We start from the raw sequence: 21,010 nt of genomic DNA, 5'->3' as shown, positions 1-21,010 counted from the left end.
GGTTTGTGACCTTGCCCGGATTAAAACACTGGTATTAGATGTCTACTCCTCGAATACTACAGCTCCTCCACTCCCAGCACCTTGCATTGCAGAAATGTACGAGGCTGCCTTCGGTACCAGTGAACTCCCACACTCCCTCCAGGAGTCCCTCCTGGTCTCCCTCTCTAAAACAGTCAGACCCCACACAGCTTACATCTTCTAGGCCCATAGCCATTCTTAGGGCCAACTATAATATCTTGGGAAAGATCCTCGCTGATAGATTCACCAAAATCCTCCCGGAACTCATACAAACTGATCAAAATGGCTTTTTTCTGGGTCGTAGCACCTCACAGAACACTTGTCGCCTCTTTCATGTACAAGACCAAGTCAACCGGCGGCTATCGCATGCGACCTGCCTTATTTTAGATCTAGAGAAGGGGTTTGATCCTTCAACATGGCACTATCTATTCATGACCTTCACCTCCATGGGGATCGGGCAAAGGCTCATCGTCTACAGAAGACTACTATACACCAAGCAAACCTACTGGAACCGCCTGGGTCACCTCATCTCGTCCTCCTTCCCAGTCGGCTGCGGGACGAGGCAGGGATGCCAGCTCTCGGCGATGGAACTCCTAGCTATACAACTACGCAGGGAGGGCCGAGAGTGGGCCATCCCACTTGCAGACAGAGCGCATGCTGTGTATGTGTGGATGACCTGCTCTTATAGCTTACGCCACTCTAGGATACCCTACCTGATTACCCTGCTTCAGCAGAGCTTAGTGTTAACAGGGCAAAATCAGCAATCTAACTGCTCTGTCCTGATCAACTGCCATGGAAAGTACATCTGGGCAACACCCACCTCTGTTGGCCTGCTCAGGCAACCCAGTACCTGGGGGTCTATCTCTATTACACCCCTCTGGGTTTACATGTGGGAACGTCCGCAAGGCCTTGTTGGGAATAACAACCCAGGTACACTTCTGGCAGTTCATATCCTTGGCCTCGATAAGGAAAACTTGCCTGGTGAAGATGGTAATCCTGCCCACCTTCTGCATTACTTCACAAACCCACCCAATTATCCCACCACACTCCTTTTTCAAGGAACTTGACACTCTCCTGCGCACACTCATTTGGGAAGCCAAGTGTCACCGAGTTGCCCAGTGGGCTGAGGTGGCCATGGCACCCCCCTCCTCCTTTGAGGCATACATTTTGGCAGCACAGCTCTAATGGCTATCCCGCTGGGCATTACATGGGCAAGGCCTGAACCGAACAAGTGTTGCCATCTACGATCCAGGTCCTCCTGTTTCATCCAAAAACTTTACCCTTCTCCCCATGGCCTTTGCAAGTGGCAGTGGCTTAGTCATGTATGTTCCAGATACATTGCCTCTCTGGTATATTCCCCAACATTACCCCATGTTGGTCTCCTCCATACCCCAGGCTTTTATTCTACCAGCAACCAGAAGGTCTGGACAGAACATTTGGTGCTTATACTGGGTGACCTATTTTCCAATAGCCACCTCCTCCCACTTAACCAATTGGCTGTGGAGTATAACTTTCTGCTGGGGCAGTTCCTTTTACACAGACAGCTAAGTCATACCTGTCACACCCTTTGGGACATCTCGTAGGGGGAACCCACCACACATCCAGTACTGCAGGATATCCTCACCATGGGAGATGGCTGTCCCCTTATCACTTGGCTTCATAAAGCCATCTGCGAACTGGCAATCACTACCCTCGCTATGTTGTGGCAAAAGTGGGAAGACTACTTTGGGAGGGTGCTGCATAAGAGGGAATGGAAACAGGCACTAGAATTTCCTCGACTGGTCTCCTGCAATTCCTGTTTTAAGAGTATACAATTATATTTATCCTATCTCAACCTTATCTCAAATAAATCATTACTTTCATGGCACTCAGGTCGGATGTCCACGTTGTCAAGACCCTGAGGCAGACCTCAATCACATGTTGTGGTCCTGCCGGGCCCTATAGGGTAATTGGCAATCGGTCCACACCTCCCTGCATGAGGTCACTGAGTTACCAGATATTTACACATAGGAAGCCTGTGCCCTAGGCATTTTCAAACATAGGACACAACAAAAAAAAGTGCACTTGCTTCACGACCCTAACATTACTCCTTGCCAAACGCATGCTCATGCTTCACTGGCTTTCCTACAGCCACTCCGGTGGCTGCATGGTATGGAATGGTATGTAAATGGAGCGGGGCAGCAAAAGAAGATGCCTCCACTACACAAACAACCTATTTCCCCGTAATAGGTCACCCTACTCGTGCATTTCAAGCGGGGGTGGTAAACAACGATCTTTCCCCATGACTTCCTCTTGTGCTTCTTGTGCACAACATAAATGCTGCAACAGTTGGAAGCCCCTATGTCAGCACTCCCCACATTCCTTATCCACCTTCCCGCAGTAATCACTGCCCCACTTGCCTGTCTGTCCACCTGCCCTCACCACTATCCCTGTATCACTCTATACTCTGCCACCGTCACCAAGCCCGCCCACCTTCACTTCACCCCAGTTTCTATGTTTACCGCCAGTTAGCATTACAGCGATGTTTTGTAGCTGTACAATTTTATTGCAAAACAAAGACCCCTCCATTCTTTGTCCACTTTTTCCTGCATGCCCTATGCTGGGGTTGTTAAATGCACAATTATTCATGACCAGATTGTAAAAGAGAAAGGAGGAGAAACCAAAAGAAATAAAAACAGTGACAAAGGAAGAAGGCATCGATAAAACAGAGCCTGCAAGAGTGAGATAAAGAGGCACAGACAGTATGTTGATTGAAGAAAGAGGCATAAAGTGAAATCAAGACTATATAGTCTTGGTATTCAGCTACCCCAACATTTGACAGTGGAACATCAGCACTAATTCTTTAAAAGTATTGATTTATTTTGCTTCTAGTATCAGGCCTCAAAGTTTACTCTTAATCTTACCCTAAGTATGGAGGGTGGGGGGTTCAGATGGAGTCTGAGCAGTGAGGAAGGGTGCTGATGCTTATTGATTGCACCGGGCTACAGTGGCACTTTGGCACTATGCATGTTACTCCATGTTCAGCATGGCCATGCCCATTCTACAAAAAGCTTTTAAGGCAAGATTTGGCATTCCGGACAATTCTAAAAACTGAATTCAGATAATGAGATTCTCCCCTTCCAGGGGGCTGGCACATTCCCCTTCTGGTCAGAGTCCTGGTGGTCCCTCCTGCCCCTGTGGAGCAACACTGGAATCTCTTTATTCAATCCCTGCATTACTTTGATAGTGAGGTATTATTCTCAGTGCACATTTTGGGACTTGGGAATTTTGGTACTTTCAAAACTGTAGTTTAAGTAAATAGAAAATTCTGTCTATTCTTCTAATCTCCTATATAACAACTACAGTTTAAGTCGTCATTTTGTAAATGCTTCAAAACGTGGTAGCTTGACAGGTGTTAGGCTTACCCAGGTAGGTTTACATCTCTAATTGCGTGGTCAAGTTACAGTGACTCCCAATTCACAAATGTGTACTTTTAAAGGCAAATCCTGCTTTTTATAATTTTGTTTTTTAAGTAATATAGAGTCCAGTTCCTTATGTTCAGCGTCAGAGAACCTGTTAAAGCTTTCCCGTATCATATAATCCAGATTAGAAAGAAAATATTTCTCCTGCACTGCTTTGCAGCAAAAACATGGAATGTTCTCCTAGTTAGCACCAAAAGCATGGAAAAACCGCAGATCCCCATCCAAACACCAGACTTTTTGCAAAGCCCTAACAACTAGGATTTTGACTAAAACGTTCGCTCTGACAGTCGACTTGCTTTTACTTTCAGTGTCAGGATATCTCTGAGGTGACTGTTCATGCTGTACAAGGAAATGTTAATTCATTAAGGTTATCTGCACTTCAATGACAAACAACAAATATACTTACGTTCGTACCTTTACACCAAATGCATACATAAAGACATACTTACTTGTCCCATCTTGAAAGGATTTTCCCTTGTAGAAGAAGGGCTAACTGAAGGTGATTGGTCTGAATCACCAATAAAATTGAACCCCTTTTTCTTCTCCTTGAGACAGGCTTGCTGATGTCTTTTTATTCTTTCCATCTGCTCTTCCACAGTCATTCGAGTCCGAGGACTTTCCAAACAAAGCTGCTCCACTGCACTTCTGGGCCTTTCCTGAAACATATATGAAAAATAACACTGAAATCATAATACTGGAGTCATAAAGAGGACATACAGTTGTCCTTTGCTGATAATGATTTAAGTTTATGGTTTCCTGTTCACAGACTTTCCCCCCACCTGTCTTCTTACGTTTTTTATATGCATCTCATTATTTATTAGATGGCCTTCCATTTTTTATTTTTTTTAACTGCGTTGCTTTCCTGAATCTGGAGGTGAGATTAGGGAAGAATAGGAAGTGTAGTTTGCAGATATACTGCCTCTAATCTGTTCCTGTGCCTTCCAATGACTACATATCTGCTATTGTTATGTCTATAAGGCGGGGGAAGTGGTTGGGGAAACTCTAAATTGTTATGACTAAGGGACAGAAGGATAGCAAGGGGTAAATGCCAGAGAGGCGAGGAAGGGGTGTGATTATCAATTAAATAATAGTGAAAGAGCTCCCTACTGACAGATCTAGCGGACTACTTTATTTGAGAAGCACTTATTGCTGCTTGTTCTTGTGAAATTCTAAATTGAAGCTTTTCTCCGACTGCTCCACAACATAAACATATTAGTCTTAAATGTGGACACAGATATACATTTTTCTGAGTCTACAAAATGTAGGGACATCAGACGTGTATACTGGGTGGAAATTCCAGGGATCAAAAAAATGTCAGGGCATAGCAGCTTATTGGCTAGAAATTGTGTATTCCACATTATACTCATGGACATAATATTACTGTGCAAAAATTCAAAAACACAAATGGGCCATAGAAAGGATGTGGGTGTATATGCTTGGGGACATACATATCTTTGCTGAGAAAAAGTAGCGATGTCATGTTACAAATTAGCATTCTGGGCCAATAAAAAACACTATGTATTTCTCAAACAACTCAATATAAATATGCAACCTCTAATTTGCCAAATATACAGCACTTAGTACAATGGTTTTCAAATTAAAAGTAGATTTGTTAATTTCTGAAAGTTATAGTATATAGTCGATAACAGCTGACTACTGTATTATATATTATCACACACACAAATTCACAACGATTATCAACAACCAATGGTTATTTCAAATACCATTCTTAGATCCATCTTCTTATTTTTCCTCAAAGTGACATAAGAAGCAATTGTTAGGGACTCAGGCGTTGGTGATTTGGTTCTAGGAGGAACAACTCCAACAGGAAAGTGAATACCTAAAATATACAAAGAATAAAAAACATTTCAGCACTATGAAACTATGCCTACGGGCGAGGCTGGACATGCTGCACAGGAGGTATTCGTGGATCGAGAGGGAGGGTGCTTGAGTATATATTTCACGTAAGTGCACAGTAAGTGATTATTGCAATAAAGATAAAACACATATATACAGAAACTAAGCTAAATCAAGTAAATGTGTTAATTGGTCCAGGTGACAAACAGCCAATGTGTATCAACCTCATGGTCTTAATCACGGCCAGAGAGTCTTCTGTGTCCATTTACATACTCTGCCATCCTGCCAAAAAGGAGGCTTCCAGGAACTAGTTACAAACTATCAAGTGACAAGTGGATATTTTCTAAACAATTTAAAATTCATGATATATAACACTGAGGCAAATTAAACAAATACCGTACCATAAACACATCATACTTATTCATGGGCTAATTAATTACTAATGTACTGTAAGTGAGAAGCTTACTTTTGTACTAAATCGCACGTTGATCATGAAACTCCTTAACCAAAGTAGTATTTCTCATTTTTAAATCTCTTAGAAGGAATCCTCAAAATTACTCCTGATGTATCATCTACATTAGTCTTTATATGATAATTATATGTGATGAGGGACTGCATGAAGCTACTAGCACCCCATGCCTAATGTGTACTAAAGACATGAGATATATTGTGGGTTTCCCTGACTTTTACTAGTAACCCTGAGACATTTTTTTCTGCATTTAGTCAGACAATGAAACATCATTTTTGGAGCTGATCTTGGAGTAACAGAGATGGCTAAAAGCTTGGTACGCCTGTACCGTCCCTTGAATTCTGGACCCGCTATGGAACTATATGTTATATGGACATGCAATAACTACCAGCAGGTCCTGTGGACCATGCTAAGATTTAGCATCCTGCATTACATGGTGGCTTTTCGTGACCCTGTAAGGCGCCCTACTACCCTCGATCTGTGCCCATGATATAACATCTCCACACAGTCCATATTGCACTTAATGTTATTTTGTAAATGTTATTAAAGTTTTAGGAAAACTATTATTGCCACTTTTAGAGGATAGTAACGTTAGAGACTATAAGACAACTATGCATTATTTATAATCCCTTCTATCTCGGTCTGTCTGACCATAATGAACTATATACAGCACATTATTCAGTACAGGAAATTTGGTCTGCAAAGTAATGATCGTGTTTAATGTTTCATGAGGCTTTTCTTCCCTGTTTTTTACCCTGAATTTGTGTCTACTCTGAATCTTTTCTTTTTTTTATTTATTATTACTGAACATGACATGCTAATGCCTTTCTTTGCACTATGCTCACAACACCTAATGACACTTATTGCTTAAAATATCGTTTTTTCTACTCTAACTTGATGAATGGATATACTGTTCCCAACATTATGTAATTGTGTTTTATGATGTGTCTTATTATAGTTTTAATATTGTTTACCTATTACCTGTCTCTTATGGTCTTCGGTCGAATAAAGTTTTTTGATGATGATAATCATTCTATATTCTTTACCCACCGATTGCCTTCCATCATTCAGATTTCCAGATGGCATCTCAGAGACAATTTCATTACACATTCAAAAATAATTGTGATATCTTCTTGTCAGAATTGCCTCTAACAGAACCTCAGGTCAGTCCCATATATCAAAAATGCTAAATAATTTGAGACAATTATCACATTGCATTTCACATAATGAAGCTTACAACAAGTTCCGGATTGTAAAATCCTAATCAAAAGAGCGGTCTCCACTCAAACTCCTTTTCAGGAACTTGTGTCAAAGTATTCCACTATTGGAAATGAGTAAGAGAAAGAGATAGAAAATATCTTCAATAAATAGAAATAATACATGCAAGTCATATCAATCAGTTCTGAGTGACTCAATCCTGGTCCTCACTGTTGTCCTCATTTCATAATACTACCATTATCATTCAAGATGTACAAACAGTTCCTCATCATTATTTAATCTAAAGAAACTCATATAAAAACCATTTAAAGCTACAACATGTTTGGAGTACCAACCTTTTGCTCCAGAACTCTCCTCCTCTGCTAAAGCTTCAGTTTTCTCATCACCATTGGACTCATCAACCTCAGCTACTGTTGTCAGTTCTGGTTCACTCTTATAAAGCCTATAGTCAGGACCCTGAAATGTGTGAAGAAGGAAACTTACTACAATGATTTTACATAATTTGGCACTAAAGATAATGTATCTAAATGATACCAGAAATGCTTCTAAATTATGAGCTTTAAGTGTTAAACAGATCCAACCACCCAAAACTTCAAAATAAATAAAAAAACACAATAATTGTTAGGTATTTGCTGTGAATGTTAATTTTAAGTGTAGCTAAATGAATATTGCTAAACCAACAGCATTTAAGCATAACTTGCAAGTAATATTACTACACTGAAAATATAACATTAACGTCTAGGAATTCACCATCATGCCTGCTTCATTCATACATACTGCCTTCCAAGAATTGCATAAATTCCTACAAGGTGTTTCACCGCATCTTAAAAATGTGTACACTACAAAGTAACAAACCTTGTTGTAAGTCACCATGCTTGCTGACTTGAAAGCTACTTAAACATATATTTCCCAACTGAGAATATGTTTTACAGTCCATTCAGAGCCCAGCTTTGATGCATTGTAATCATACAGTGATTTGTGTTAGTTAGGCCTGAGTACCAAACACATCACTTGTTCAAAAACGATTTGAGCCATTTTTCCACCCATGTTAGCTTCTACCAAAATAAGCTACAATTAATGCCTTGACTGAGTAAAAAAAGCTGCCTAATAAGAATGTTTAAAATGCCGTCCAAGCTGCACTCTCGCATGCAGACATGTAAATTAGGTATATGTAAATGGCTCTTTCTGCACAAATGCATGAGTAAAACAACAACCATGCCATATACTTATGTAGATGAGAAATTTAAGAATAGATGACCATCTCTGAAATGAAAATACAATAATGTATGTACATGATTTTATCACATTGCATTTAATATGAGGATGAGAAACAAAACTGAATGCTGGAGGTGGGTGTCATGATGTGGTTGGCAGTTTCAACCCTTACACAGTAAGATCCATTTCGTGGAAATCCTTGAACCTGGTGAGTCTTCTTTTCTTCGGTTAGATGAACTGGTCCCCTGCTATAACACAGCAAAGAGGAAGTGCTGCTATCATTGGGCACAGGGGCAGTTGTGGGAGGCTGCTCTGTTAAGTCATAGGACCGTGGGAGTGGAGGTCGAGGTGGGACTACTTCCTCTACCTACAGTGGGTAGAACAGTCGCCTTATTTACAAGCATATGGGACAGGATTACTTGCAGCTTTTCTTCTTCTCAAAATTTATAATTCATGTCTTCAGAATTACACTTGTGTGACTAACATTAACTTAATATTCACCTAGAATTACAGGAGCTTATTGCTCTGACATTTAATAACCAAGGTATAAATATTGATATTGTACGAGTGATATTGATTAGATTGTGTGAGTGAAGTCCGGCATAACCTATTTGGGCACTGTACACCTGATCTGCCATGGGATAATCATCCCTTGACACGCACCTATTGTAATTCCTATGTTTTTTTGAAAGACAAACCATCGACCAATGATCTTTAAGTCATGAAGGAGAGACACTGTTCATCTTTACTTTGTGTCTCAAGTGCAGCAGCATGAAGACCCAGTAAAGAGTTTCAGAAAACAATGGTGTCCTTGTGTCGGAAAAAACATGTATCCTTTATCAGTTGCTTTCATCTTCAAAGAGGAGCTTACATAACAAGACAGGTCATTTCTGCCCCCCTCATGGCAGATCGGCCTATTTTTATTAGGCGAATCGGCCCCCAAGGGGAGCAGAAACCACTAGACACCAGGGAGTTTTTTTGTTTTACATCAGTTTCACGCATGGTTCGCTCCTCTGGGGAGAAAATGTATTTTAGGCCACTTCTGCCCCTTATTTTAATTAGGCCGATCTGCCCCCTAAGGGGGCAGAAACCACTAGACACAAGGGATTGTTTTAATTTTTAACAGATGGGGAGCGACCCCTTCGGCAAGGGTCGCTCCCCTGAGGGGGGAAATTTGTTTTAGGCCATTTCTGTCCCCATTGGGGGGTGGGGGGAGATCGACCTATTTCTATTAGGCCGAACTGCCCCCGGGGATTGGTGTGTGTGTTTTGCTTGGTGGGGGCAGCACCTTGGCCAAGGGTCGCTCCCCATATTAACACATTAATGTTGGGCATTTCTGGGGGGCAGATCGGCCTATTTTTGTAAGGCCTATCTGCCCGAAGGGGAGCAGAAAGCCCATCAGACACCAGGGAAGAATTGATTTATACAGATATAAAGTCTGCCCCATTTATCAACCTAAAAACGTTTTTTTCCCCCCAAACTGCCCTTTTGGACCCACTTTGGTTCCCCCTCAATTTGAACATGTTTTTGGTTCTTCCCTCTCACAGGCAATTGGCCCATGTACACATGTGAGGTATCATTTTTATCAGGAGGCTGAGGAGAACGTAGGGTGGTAGGAAATTTGTGCCGGTGTGGTGATCCCACACAGAAATGGGGGAAAATGTGATGTTTTAGCTAAATTTGAGGTTCGCTGAGGATTCTGGGTAAGAAAACACTGGGGGATCCATGCAAGTCACACCTCCCTGGACTCCCTCGGGTATCCAGTTTTCAGAAATGTCTGGGTTTGGTAGGTTTCCATAGATGACTGCTGAGCCCAGGACCAATAACGCACCCCCCCCCCAAAACCCTTGCAAAAACAGGTAGTTTTGTATTTGATCATTTTGATGTGTCCACGTAGTGTTTTGGGGCATTTCCTGTCGCGGGCACTAGGCCTACCCACACAATGGAGGTACCCTTTTTATAGGGATATGTGGGGGAATGCTGGGAAGGAGGTTTGTGGCTCCCCTCGGATTCTAGAACTTTGCAGCACCAGAATGTGAGGAAAATTAGTTTTTTTGCCAAATTTTGAGGTTTGATAAGGACTCTCGATAACAGAACCTGGTCATCCCATCCTGGATTTCCCCTAGGTCTCTAGTTTTAAAAAATGCACAGGTTTGGTAGGTGTCCCTAGGTGCCAGCTGAGCTACAGAACAAAATCCACAGCTAGGCACTTTGCAAAAAACAGGTCAGTTTTCTTTGGGAAAATGTGATGTGTCCATGTTGTGATTTGGGGCATTTCCTGCTGTGGGCACTAGGCCCACTCACACAAGTGAGGTACCATTTTTATCGGGAGACTTGGGGAAGTGCTGGGTGGAAGGAAATGTTTGGCTCCTCTTAGATTCCAGAACTTTCTGTCACTGAAATGTGAGGAAAACGTGTTTTTTTGTGCCAAATTGAAGTTTCCAAAGGATTCTGTGTAACAGAACCTGGCGAGTCCCACAAGCCCCACATCTTTGATTCCCCTAGGTGTCTAGTTTTAAAAAATTCACAGCATTGGTAGGTTCCCCAGGTGCCGGCTGAGCTAAAGGCCAAAATCCACAGCTAGGTACTTTCCAAAAAACACATGTCACATTTCAAGGTAAAAATGTGATGTGTCAATGTTGCGTTTCCTGTCGCAGGCATTAGGCCTACCCACGCAAGTGAGGTACCTTTTTTTATCAGGCGACTTGGGGGAACACAGAATAGCAGATCAAGTGTTATTGCCCCTTGTCTTTCTCTACATTTTTCCCTTCCAAATGTAAGACAGTGTGTAAAAAAGACGACTATTTGAGAAATGCCCTGTAATTCACATGCTAGTATGGGGACCCCGGAAATCCGAGAAGTGCAAATAACCACTGCTTCTCAATACCTTATCTTGTGCCCATTTTGGAAATACAAAGGTTTCCCTGATACCTATTTTTCATTCTCTATAATTCAGCAAATAAATTGCTGTATGCCCGGTATACAATGAAAACCCATTGCAAGGTGCAGCTCCTTTACTGGCTCTGGGTATCTAGGGTTCTTGGTGAACCTACAAGCCCTATATAAACCCCGCAACCAGGAGAGTCCAGCAGACGTAACAGTATATTAGTTTTGAAAATCTGACATCGCAGGAAAAAGTTAGAGTAAAATGTGGAGAAAAATGGCTGCTTTTTTCACCTCAATTTCAATATTAGTTTTATTTCAGCTGGTATTATCTGTAGGAAAACCTTGTAGGATCTACACAAATGACCCCTTGCTGAATTCAGAATTCTGTCTACCTTTCAGAAATGTTTAGCTGTTTGGGATCCAGCATTGTTTTCACACCCATTTCTGTCACTAACTGGAAGGAGGCTGAAAGCACACAAAAAAAAGAGTAACAATGGGGTATGTCCCAGTAAAATGCCAAAACTATGTTGAAAAAAGTGGTTTTCTGATTCAAGTCTGCCAGTTCCTAAAAGCTGAGAAGATGGTGATTTGAGCACTGCAAACCGTTTGTTGATGCCATTTTCAGGGAAAAAAAACACAAGCCTTCTTCTGCAGCCCTCACCCGCCCCCTTTACTCTGTTACAAAATGCGGCTGGGCAACCTACTCTGAGGCAGACCTGAAGTTTAACAGAAATCTGGTGTAAGCCCAAGATCCAAGGATGGTGGATAATTATTGATTTTTCTAGGAAAAAACATACTTGAAACATAAAACCAAATGGCCCTTTTTTCCATCTCAGGATACTACTATTGAGCTAGTTTAGTGTGGACAATGTACAAGGTATAGACAAGAGTTAATACAGCACAGCTCTAGTAAAGGGCACCTAACCTCATCATTTCAAAACCAAATAATAGAGCCATAATAGTGAAGTGATGGTCACTCAATCTTGGGAGATTCAGTTATCAGTACAGGGAATTTTTTTTTCTTGAAGGAAGTGCCATGCTTCACAAGGGAGATATTTGTAAGCAAGGCAGACTGCCTCAGAAATCAAGCCCATTAAGCTACCCGGAGGAAGAGGAGATGGGATCTCGAGCAGGCCTGCTACCAATCACCCATCCATATTTTGGACTATTTTAAAATAATCCATGAATCTAGAGAAAATAAAGGCAATTTATATATAATCAAATCTCAAGTTAATTAGGTACCCCAATACTTGCTGGTGCAAGTGTGGGAGTTTGTAACTGAGCATTAGCAAGTTGATCCATAAGAACCACCCTCTTTTAGTTAAAGTATTCTCTTCACACCTCTTGCTCAGGTAAGAGTCTTCAGAGGACTCTTTAATCTTTAACCATTTTTGCAAATGTTTTGGTGTAATCAAAGAAAGTATCTGGTAGGTGAAGAGAGCAAGGCAAATTGAGTATGGGTTAGGGACCAAGGACTATTACCTTACATGCTTCAATTCAACTTCAGCCTGCTCTTCCAAATATATTCCTCTATAAAGCTAAAACTACTAGACACCTCCAAGAATGAATGCTTGGGGCCAAAAACATCCTGTAGATGAATGTAGCTGTAGTCAATATCAAAGTGTTGGAAGAGGCATTGGTCAATAATCAGTCTCATGCATGGTAGCAAGAAATTCCTAACAAGCCCAGGCAAAGCCCACAGGTTTCCATTCTAAAAGGACGGACTACTGGCTTTACTATTGCTTTTTGATAATCATGCGCAAGGGTCAAGATGCTTCTCCACTGACCATCTTGCAACAGGCCTACTGTTAACTTGGCTGCTAGCGCAGAGTCCTTTTTTTGGACATATGGGGCAGTTCACAATTAAGCCTTGGTAATGTTTTTCAACAAAAGCAATCCAGTCCAAACGTGTGTCCTTCTCCTCCCACCCCCCCTCCATCCCCACACTCTTCCTGTAGATTCCAAAGACACCCAGGATCTGAGGATTTCTTTGGATAGAACCAATAAAGTAGCCAAAGCATAGCATATTTTTGTTTTTTGTTGGAAAAATAGTGCTGTGTAAGAAACTGTATTTTCACAGCTTTCAGAAACATGCAGGATCTTAAAAGAAAACCATTTTCACTTCTCTTACATGTAGTAAACTTTTCCTATGCTTTTCCTCCCCCTTGGTTGTCTGGGCCGGCAACTGTGACACAAGAAGCCCCAAAAATGCATTTAAGACAGAGAAACTGCCACTCAGGAATACCTACCATAACCAGACATTGTGAAAATGGACACCTAGGGGAGTCCAGGGTGGTGTGTATTGTCCCTTAAGGGGTAGAGGTATGTCCATAGGCTATGGTGTGCCACCTCCACCCCTCATCTTTTCTGCCAGGCTCTGGTTTCTAGTGAGCTTTCTGAACGCCCCCCATTCCCACCCCAGTGGGCAGAAATGTGGGTAAGTTCCCCTATCCCTCACCCAGGGTAGCAGAAAGACTGCTGTTCGCGGATAGTGGCACTGCCCAAAGCCTACCTTATTTGCCCCCCCCGTTTTGAAGGACTGTTGCACCCGTTCTGGGGTGGGTTTCTGGCATTCCGCCTCTTTTTTGGCCTTTTTTTCCACTCAGATGACTAGGGGGTGTTTCCTCACCCAATCAAAGACTGGGTTAAACACCACTGGTCTTCCCCAACTGTGGGCAGTAACACTGCTGAGCCTGATCTGGAGTGGGGGCACTGCCCAGTGTCTGCACTGGTCGTCCCCACCCCTTTCTGTTTTTTGATTTTTTTTCTCCCCTTGGTGTCAGGTGGGATTCTGATCTGACCGCCGGGGCAGGTTGGGGATATACTCCCCCAATCCACCCCCAGGAGGGGCAGAAAGACTGTTGCACCCTTTCTGGCATAGGGTCAAGGCCTCATGCCTGGGTGAGCTATCCCTGCTCTTCTGGTTTTTAACCTTTTTGTCCTTAGTGTTTAATTGGCTTTTCTGCCTCGTGGTGACAGACAGAAGACAAACCCCCTCATCCACCTCTGGTGGGGACAGAAAGACTGTATTTACCAGGTCTCTCTTGGATTAGGAAGTTAGAGGTGAACCCCGCAATTGCCCACCAACAGGCAGAAAAGCTGATTTTCTTTGGGATCAAGTGGGAACAAATATCATTGGAATGGAAGATTCTCCCACCTTTTCATTAAATCACCTCTCCCAATTAAACTGGTACATGGGGATGCAAAGTAACCCATGGGCACCAATGGAAGTGAAAGTAAAATGAGTCAACCATGGCATTTTACTTTCTCACGTTCAACATTAATGACGTCAGTGCCCCATGCCCACTGAACGTCATTAAAAAAAACACACTAAAAAAAAAAAAAAAAAAAAAAAAAAAAAAAAAAAAAGCCGGTTACCCAGCAGTCCAATCTGAAATAAATAAAGGGCTTGTCTCTAGTGTTAGCATCAGAGTGATTCCCTCCTGTGGGAGCACAGATGCGACGTCTCCACATTAACACCACTTGCCTGGGAGCACTGTTGAAGCGGAGCTCATATTAATAGCACCCATGTGGTTGAAGGAAACCCATGTAAAAATGGCAGCTGATCCACGTGTTCTAGCATGTATGTCAAGGTATAAACATGCATGTGTCGTAATACATACGTGCATGTATTGCAGCACATGGAGTTCTTTCTGAATATATTGTTCAAACAGGGAGGGTGGTATCTCAGAATGGTAAACTAAACAAAATTTTAAAAAGGTACACGCAAAGCACAAATGGGAAGTGATTGCCCTCTGTACTTTGCAGCTGTTGGGCACCATTAAAAAAATATATATATATATATATATATATATATATATATATGGAAAATGGTAATTACCCAGTAGACATCTGTTCGTGGCATGTAGTGCTGTAGATTCACATGCTTTGCATAAGTCTGCCATCAAGTGTTGGGCTCGGAGTGTTACAAGCTGTTTTTCTTCGAAGAAGGTTTTCGAGTCACAAGATCGAGTGGTGACTCCTTTTGGTGATAGTGTGCATGGGCATCAAGTCCTTTGTTAGATTGTTTTCCCGCAGGAGAGTGAAGTAAAGAGTGTAGAAATGTACATGTACGGATAAATAGTGAAGAAAAAGATGCATGCAATGTATATACATATTTACAAAATATAGTCTTACAACGGCCACAGGCTTCCAGGAAAGAGGGAAGGTGCATGTGAAACTACAGCACTACATGCCACAAACAAACGTCTACTGGGTAAGTAACATTTTTTGTTTGATGACATGTGTAGCTGTAGATACACATGCTTTGCATAGACTGTAAAGCAGTCCCCTCCTAAAATAAGCGGTGGCTAGCCTGTAGGAGTTGAATTAGTTTGAAATAGTGTCTTAAGCACTGCCTGTCCAACGTTTGCTTGCTGGCGAAGTAACATCCACATGGTAGTGTTTAGTAATTGTATGTGGTGTAGACCATGTGGATGCTTTACATATATCTGCCACTGGTATATTTCCTAAGAATGCCATTGAAGATCCTTTCTTTCTAGTGGAATGTGCTTTAGGAGTCACTAGTAATTGTCTTTTAGTTTTACGATAGGAAGTTTAAATACACTTTACTATCCATCTGGCTAACCCTGGTTTTGAAATAGGAATATCCTTGTGAAGCTGTTGAAATGCCACAGAGTTGCTTAGATTTTCTGAAATTTTTGTTCTATTTATATAGTACATGAGAGCTCTTTTACCATCAATGGTAGGAAGAGCTCTTTCAGCAACTGAATCTGGCTGTGGAAAGAAGACTGGCAATTCCACTGACTGATATGAAATGGTGAAACAACTTTTGGTAGGAAACTGAGTTTGTCCCAAGAACTATTTTATTGTTGTGAATTTGAAAGAAAGTTTCTTCTAAAGTGAATGCTTGAATTTCATTAACTTTTCTTAAAGAAGTAATTGCTACTAAGACAGCAATCTTCCATGATAAAAACCGAGGAGGGCAAGAATGCATGGGTTCAAATGGTGGGCCCATACGTCTTGTGAGTATAATGTTAATATTCCAGGCAGGAGCTGGTGGAGCTCTAGGTGGAATAATCCTCATAAGACCCTCCATAAAAGCCTTTATAACAGGAATCCTAAACAGGTAAGTATGTTGGCTGTTTTGGAGGTAAGCAGCTACTGCTGTTAAATGGTTTTTAAAAGAGGAGTTTGCAGGATTTGCTTTTTGTAAGTGTAGCAAATAATAGAAGATATCCTGTACTGAAGATTTAAGTGGATTAACGTTTTTTGGACTGACAATAGCAGACAAAAATAGCTGCATAACACTGTCTAGTTGTAAGTGTGTGTGCTTCCTTTAGAATATCCACACATTCAGATGGAAGCTGTACGTAGACAAATTCTATGTCTTCAGGAGCCAAATCGCCAGGTTGAGTATACTGGGACTAGGATGCCTGATTTGACCCTTGTTTTGAGTCAACAGATCAGGTCTGTTTGGTAGTTTGTGATGTGGTACTACTGACAGATCCAACAGTGTTGTGTACCAATGTTGACATGCCCATGTGGAAGCTATGAATATGATGGTGAGGGAGGTCTGACTGATCTTCTTGATGAGAAATGGAATTAGTGGGAGAGGTGGAAAAGCGTAAGCAAATATCCTTGACCAATTGATCCATACAGCATTGCCCTTGGATTGAGGGTGTGTGTACTTGGATGTGAAGTTTCAGCACTTTGCGTTTTCGCTTGTGGCGAAAAGGTCTATATTTTTGGGGGTTCCCCACATCTGGAAGTTTTGTTGAATCACCTGTGGGTGAATCTCCCGTTCGTGTACTAGTTGCTGTGTCCTGCTTAAGAGGTCCACTAGTTCATTGTGTAACCCGGGAATATACTCTGCCAGTAGTTGAATGCAATTGTCAATTGCCCATTTCCAAATTGTCTGTGCCAAAAGGGACAACTGAGATGAGTGCCCCCCCCGTATGCGCAGATAATATATTGTGGTCATATTGTCTATCCTTATTAACACTGTCTTGTGTGTGATTTCTGTTTAAATATCTTTGAGCGCTAGGAACACTGCTAGTAATTCCAAGTGGTTTATGTGATAAATGTGTTGGATTGATTCCCATTCTCCTTGTATAGTGAGGTTGTTGAGATGAGCGCCACATCCCATCATTGATACATCTGTTGTGATTATGGTCTGTGGCACAGGGTCCTGAAAAGAATGCCTCTTTAATAAGTTGGTGTTATTCCACCATTGGAGAGAGTGAGAAGTCTGGTTGTCCAACAACACTAGATCCTCAATGTGAGCCTGTGCCGAGACCATTGTTGAGAAAGACACTGTTGTAGTGGTCTCATGTGTAGGCATGCATTAGATACTATTGCTACGCATGAGGCCATCATTCCCAATAGTTTCATGACCAACTTTACTGACTTTAAGTGTGTATTGTAGTTGAGATATGAGATTATGAAACGCTTGAATCCTCACTGGGTTTGGGTATGCTATTCCTAATTGAGTGTTCAGAATTTCTCCTAGATACGGTTGTATCTGTGAAGGCTGCAGGTGAGATTTTTTATAATTTATTGTTAATCCTAGTTTGTGTAAGGTGTCCACTGTGTATGCTGTTGACAGATTTGAATTGTCCTGGCTTTTATGAGCCAGTCGTCCAGTTACGGGAAGACATGTATGTGTTGTCTTCTGAGGAATGCTGCAACTACTGCTAGGCATTTGGTGAATACCCTTGGTGCTGTTGTTACTCTGAATGGTAATACTTTGAATTGGTAGTGCTTTCTCGCTATAATGAAACTTCGATATTTTCAATGTGCTGGATGCATGGGAATGTGGAAATAAGCATCTTTTAGATCTAATGTTGTCATGTAATCTTGTTGCTGTAGTAGGGGAATGATCTCTTGTAGATTGACCATGTGAAAGTATTCTAAAAGAATGAATTGATTGAGGGGTCTGAAATCTAAGGCTGGTCTGAGAGTACCATCTTTCTTTGGCATAAGGAAGTATAATGAATACACTCCAGATGCTTGTTGGAATATAGATACCATCTCTATGGTACCTTTGAGTAGTAGTGATTGCACCTCCTGTTTTAATAAATTAAGATGTTCCAGAGGAAGTCTGTGTGAACGAGGGGGGATGTTTGGTGGAGTAGAGATAAGTTCTAAGCAATAACCATGTTGGATAATTGATAGAACAGATCTGTAGTAACGTGCCATTGTGGGTAAAAACATTTCAGTCTTCCTCCCACAGGAGATGTATGCTCTATGGGATGTGTAAGAAGTCACTGCTTTGTTGAGGTGGAAGAACCTTTTGATTTTCCTTTTACTCTATAATCATTTCCCACTGCAAGAACCTCTAAAGGAGCCTCTGTTGTAGAAGTGTGGCACTTTTTTTTTGTTAGGATGTGGATGGTTCTGTGTTTGATGATTTGAAACCACCCCATAACTGTGGCCTACAAAATGTTCTCTGAGTACGTGTAGTGTATAACGCGCCCATAGCTTTAGCTGTTTTTGAGTCCTTTTTGAACTTCTCTACTGTGGTATCAATCTCTAGCCCAAATACATGTTGTTTATTAAAGGGCATATTTAACACTGTCTATTGTATTTCTAGCTTAAAACCTGAAGCCCTTAGCCATGCGTGTCTTCTAATGATGATACTGGTGTTGATACCCCTTGCCGCTATATCTGCTGCATCTGTAGCGGATCTGATTTGGTTATTGGAAATAGCCTGCCCTCCTGCTACCATTTGTTGTGCTCTTTTTTGATGTTCTGGTGGAAGGTACTGCAACAAGTCTTCCATTTGGTCCCAATGAGCCCTATCCTACCTTGCTAGGAGTGCTTGAGAGTTTGCAATCCTCCAATGGTCAGCAGCTCAAGTTGCTACTCTTACCTGCTGCATCAAATTTGCGACTTTCCCTGTCTGGAGGAGGATCATCCCCTGTAGATTGTTATTGGCGCTCTTTCTTTCTGCACTGACCACTATATAGTCAGGTTATTAGTTGTATTCTAATAAAAAACGGATCCGCGGGTGCAGGTTTATATTTTTTATCCTCTCTGGGTGTAATGATTCTGGATTTTACCGGTTCTTTAAAAATGTCCTCTGCATGTTTAAGCATGTCTGGGAGCATAGGGAGATACTGATACTCTTTATGAGTAGACATTAAGGTATCAAATAAAAAAAATCATCATCAGTGGAATCTGTGTGTACTTGTACATTATGATACGCAGTTGCTCTGGCTATAACCTGATTGTAAGCAGTGGTATCTTCAGGAGGAGATGGCCTTGCAGGGTAGAAATCAGGATCATTGGAAAGCATAGGATCTGTGTCACATATGTCCCATTGATCTAGATCCTTTTGAATATAGTATAAATCATCCCTATGTGGTGAATTGTGGAGAAAATTGTGTAGGAGAAGGGGGTGGTGGAGAAGAAGCAGGAAGTAAAGGAGAATGTGGTGGTGAAGGCTGCTGGGGTGCCTTTGGTTTCTCCTTTTGTTTAAATATTTTAGCAGGTGGAGGCCCAGCTTCTAAAGTTTCTTGAAAAGTAAATTTCCTTTTGATTGTTGGAGGAGAGGCTATGATCTTATGTATATAGATCTTTCACTTTTAAGCATCCATTACCTCCAATATGGGCCTTATCTCTGAAGACTCCTCAGTAACTGTAGCATATTTACCACCAACAGGTTTCAGCTCCAAAAGCTTGGATACTGGGCCAAGAATGTCAGCTCTGAAAGCGTTGTTGCTTTTTTTCAGCTCTGAGGTAGAAGTCTCTGATTTTCAGCTTGGTACCGAAACAGGTGTGGGAAGCTGCTTGCTCTGTGCTGAATACACTTTGGTCCTTTGTTTCGGTGCCGAACCCAGAGGGTTTGTCATCCGATTGTATTTTTTGGGTCTGACCATGGCTGGCAGGCAGTGGAGGTCTGAAGAACAGTGCAGAAGTTTTTTTAAATTGTCTTTGGGTGATGGGAAGTGCTGGATGTACTCACGTACTGTGTCAGTGGGATGGATTTGGCTGTCGACATCAGAATCTCAATCCGAATTGGAGTCTGTGATGCAAACTGTGGCATGGTGTGCTAATTCTTCTTGTTCACGTTCATCCCCGAAGATGTTGGGCATATGTTCTGACTACTAGGACGCCATTTCCATTCGATGCGCTCTTCGATCCCTAAGAGTCTTTTTGGAGCAAAACAACCAGCAAGCGTCACAGTTCTTTTCTCCGTGATCTGGAGAGACACAGAGATTGTACACCAAGTGCTGATCCATGTATGGAAATATGGCCTGTCACTGAGGTCAAAAGCGAAACAGAGTAAGTTCCATCAGCCTAACATTGTTCGACTACAACGTGTTGAAGTAGGCCCAAAAAGGGTGAGGTCCCCTCTAAGGGCATGTAATCGACCCCGACGATTACAATCAGATCGACTAGAAGATTGAAAAACTCAATCGAAACTATACTAACGTTTATAGAAAAGAAGAGAGAAATACAGATAGTATCCAAACCGAGATCTACAAGAGCGAGAGGAAACACGTCCAAACCTGACAGCGGAAAGAAAACAATGTGTGAAAGGACTCAATGCCCATGCGCACTATCACTGAGAGGAGGAGTCACTTGATTGAAAACCTTCTTCGAAGAAAAACAACTTGTAACACTCTGAGCCCAACACTAGATGGCAGACTTATGCACATGCCATTGAACATATATATATATATATATATATATATATATATGACACACACACACACACACACACACACCAGTAGGTAGTTATAGATAGGACTATTTTTTCCAATAACAGGACTTTTTTTGTTTTGCCAATAACCTTGGCGCCACTTAATAATTCTTCATGAGTTTTTCAAAACATATACTTTGGTCAGTTCAGGCGCGGTCTTGAAAGTTTCGGGGTGATCCATCAAGCGGGTCCCAGAAAAAGGGGGAGTCCCAAAAC

General features: G+C 41.7%; 1 protein-coding gene across 23 annotated transcripts in view; it reads right to left on the bottom strand.

Moving 5' to 3' along the window:
• PLEKHA5 (pleckstrin homology domain containing A5) overlaps positions 1–21,010 on the bottom strand; it is a 991,819-nt gene that overhangs the window by 115,500 nt on the left and 855,309 nt on the right. For all 23 annotated transcript variants that reach the window (XM_069228492.1, XM_069228488.1, XM_069228489.1 and 20 more), the window contains 3 exons: positions 7,359–7,479; positions 5,204–5,319; positions 3,929–4,135 (listed from right to left, as the gene is read on the bottom strand). In XM_069228492.1, the coding sequence (XP_069084593.1) occupies positions 3,929–4,135; positions 5,204–5,319; positions 7,359–7,479 (444 nt within the window). The remainder of the gene's footprint in view (positions 1–3,928; positions 4,136–5,203; positions 5,320–7,358; positions 7,480–21,010) is intronic.

The sequence above is a fragment of the Pleurodeles waltl genome, chromosome 4_1, assembly GCF_031143425.1.
Source record: "Pleurodeles waltl isolate 20211129_DDA chromosome 4_1, aPleWal1.hap1.20221129, whole genome shotgun sequence".
NCBI lineage: Eukaryota > Metazoa > Chordata > Amphibia > Caudata > Salamandridae > Pleurodeles > Pleurodeles waltl.
The sequence above is the reverse complement of the archived record's forward strand: the minus strand, read 5'-3'. Positions and strand labels throughout refer to the sequence as shown.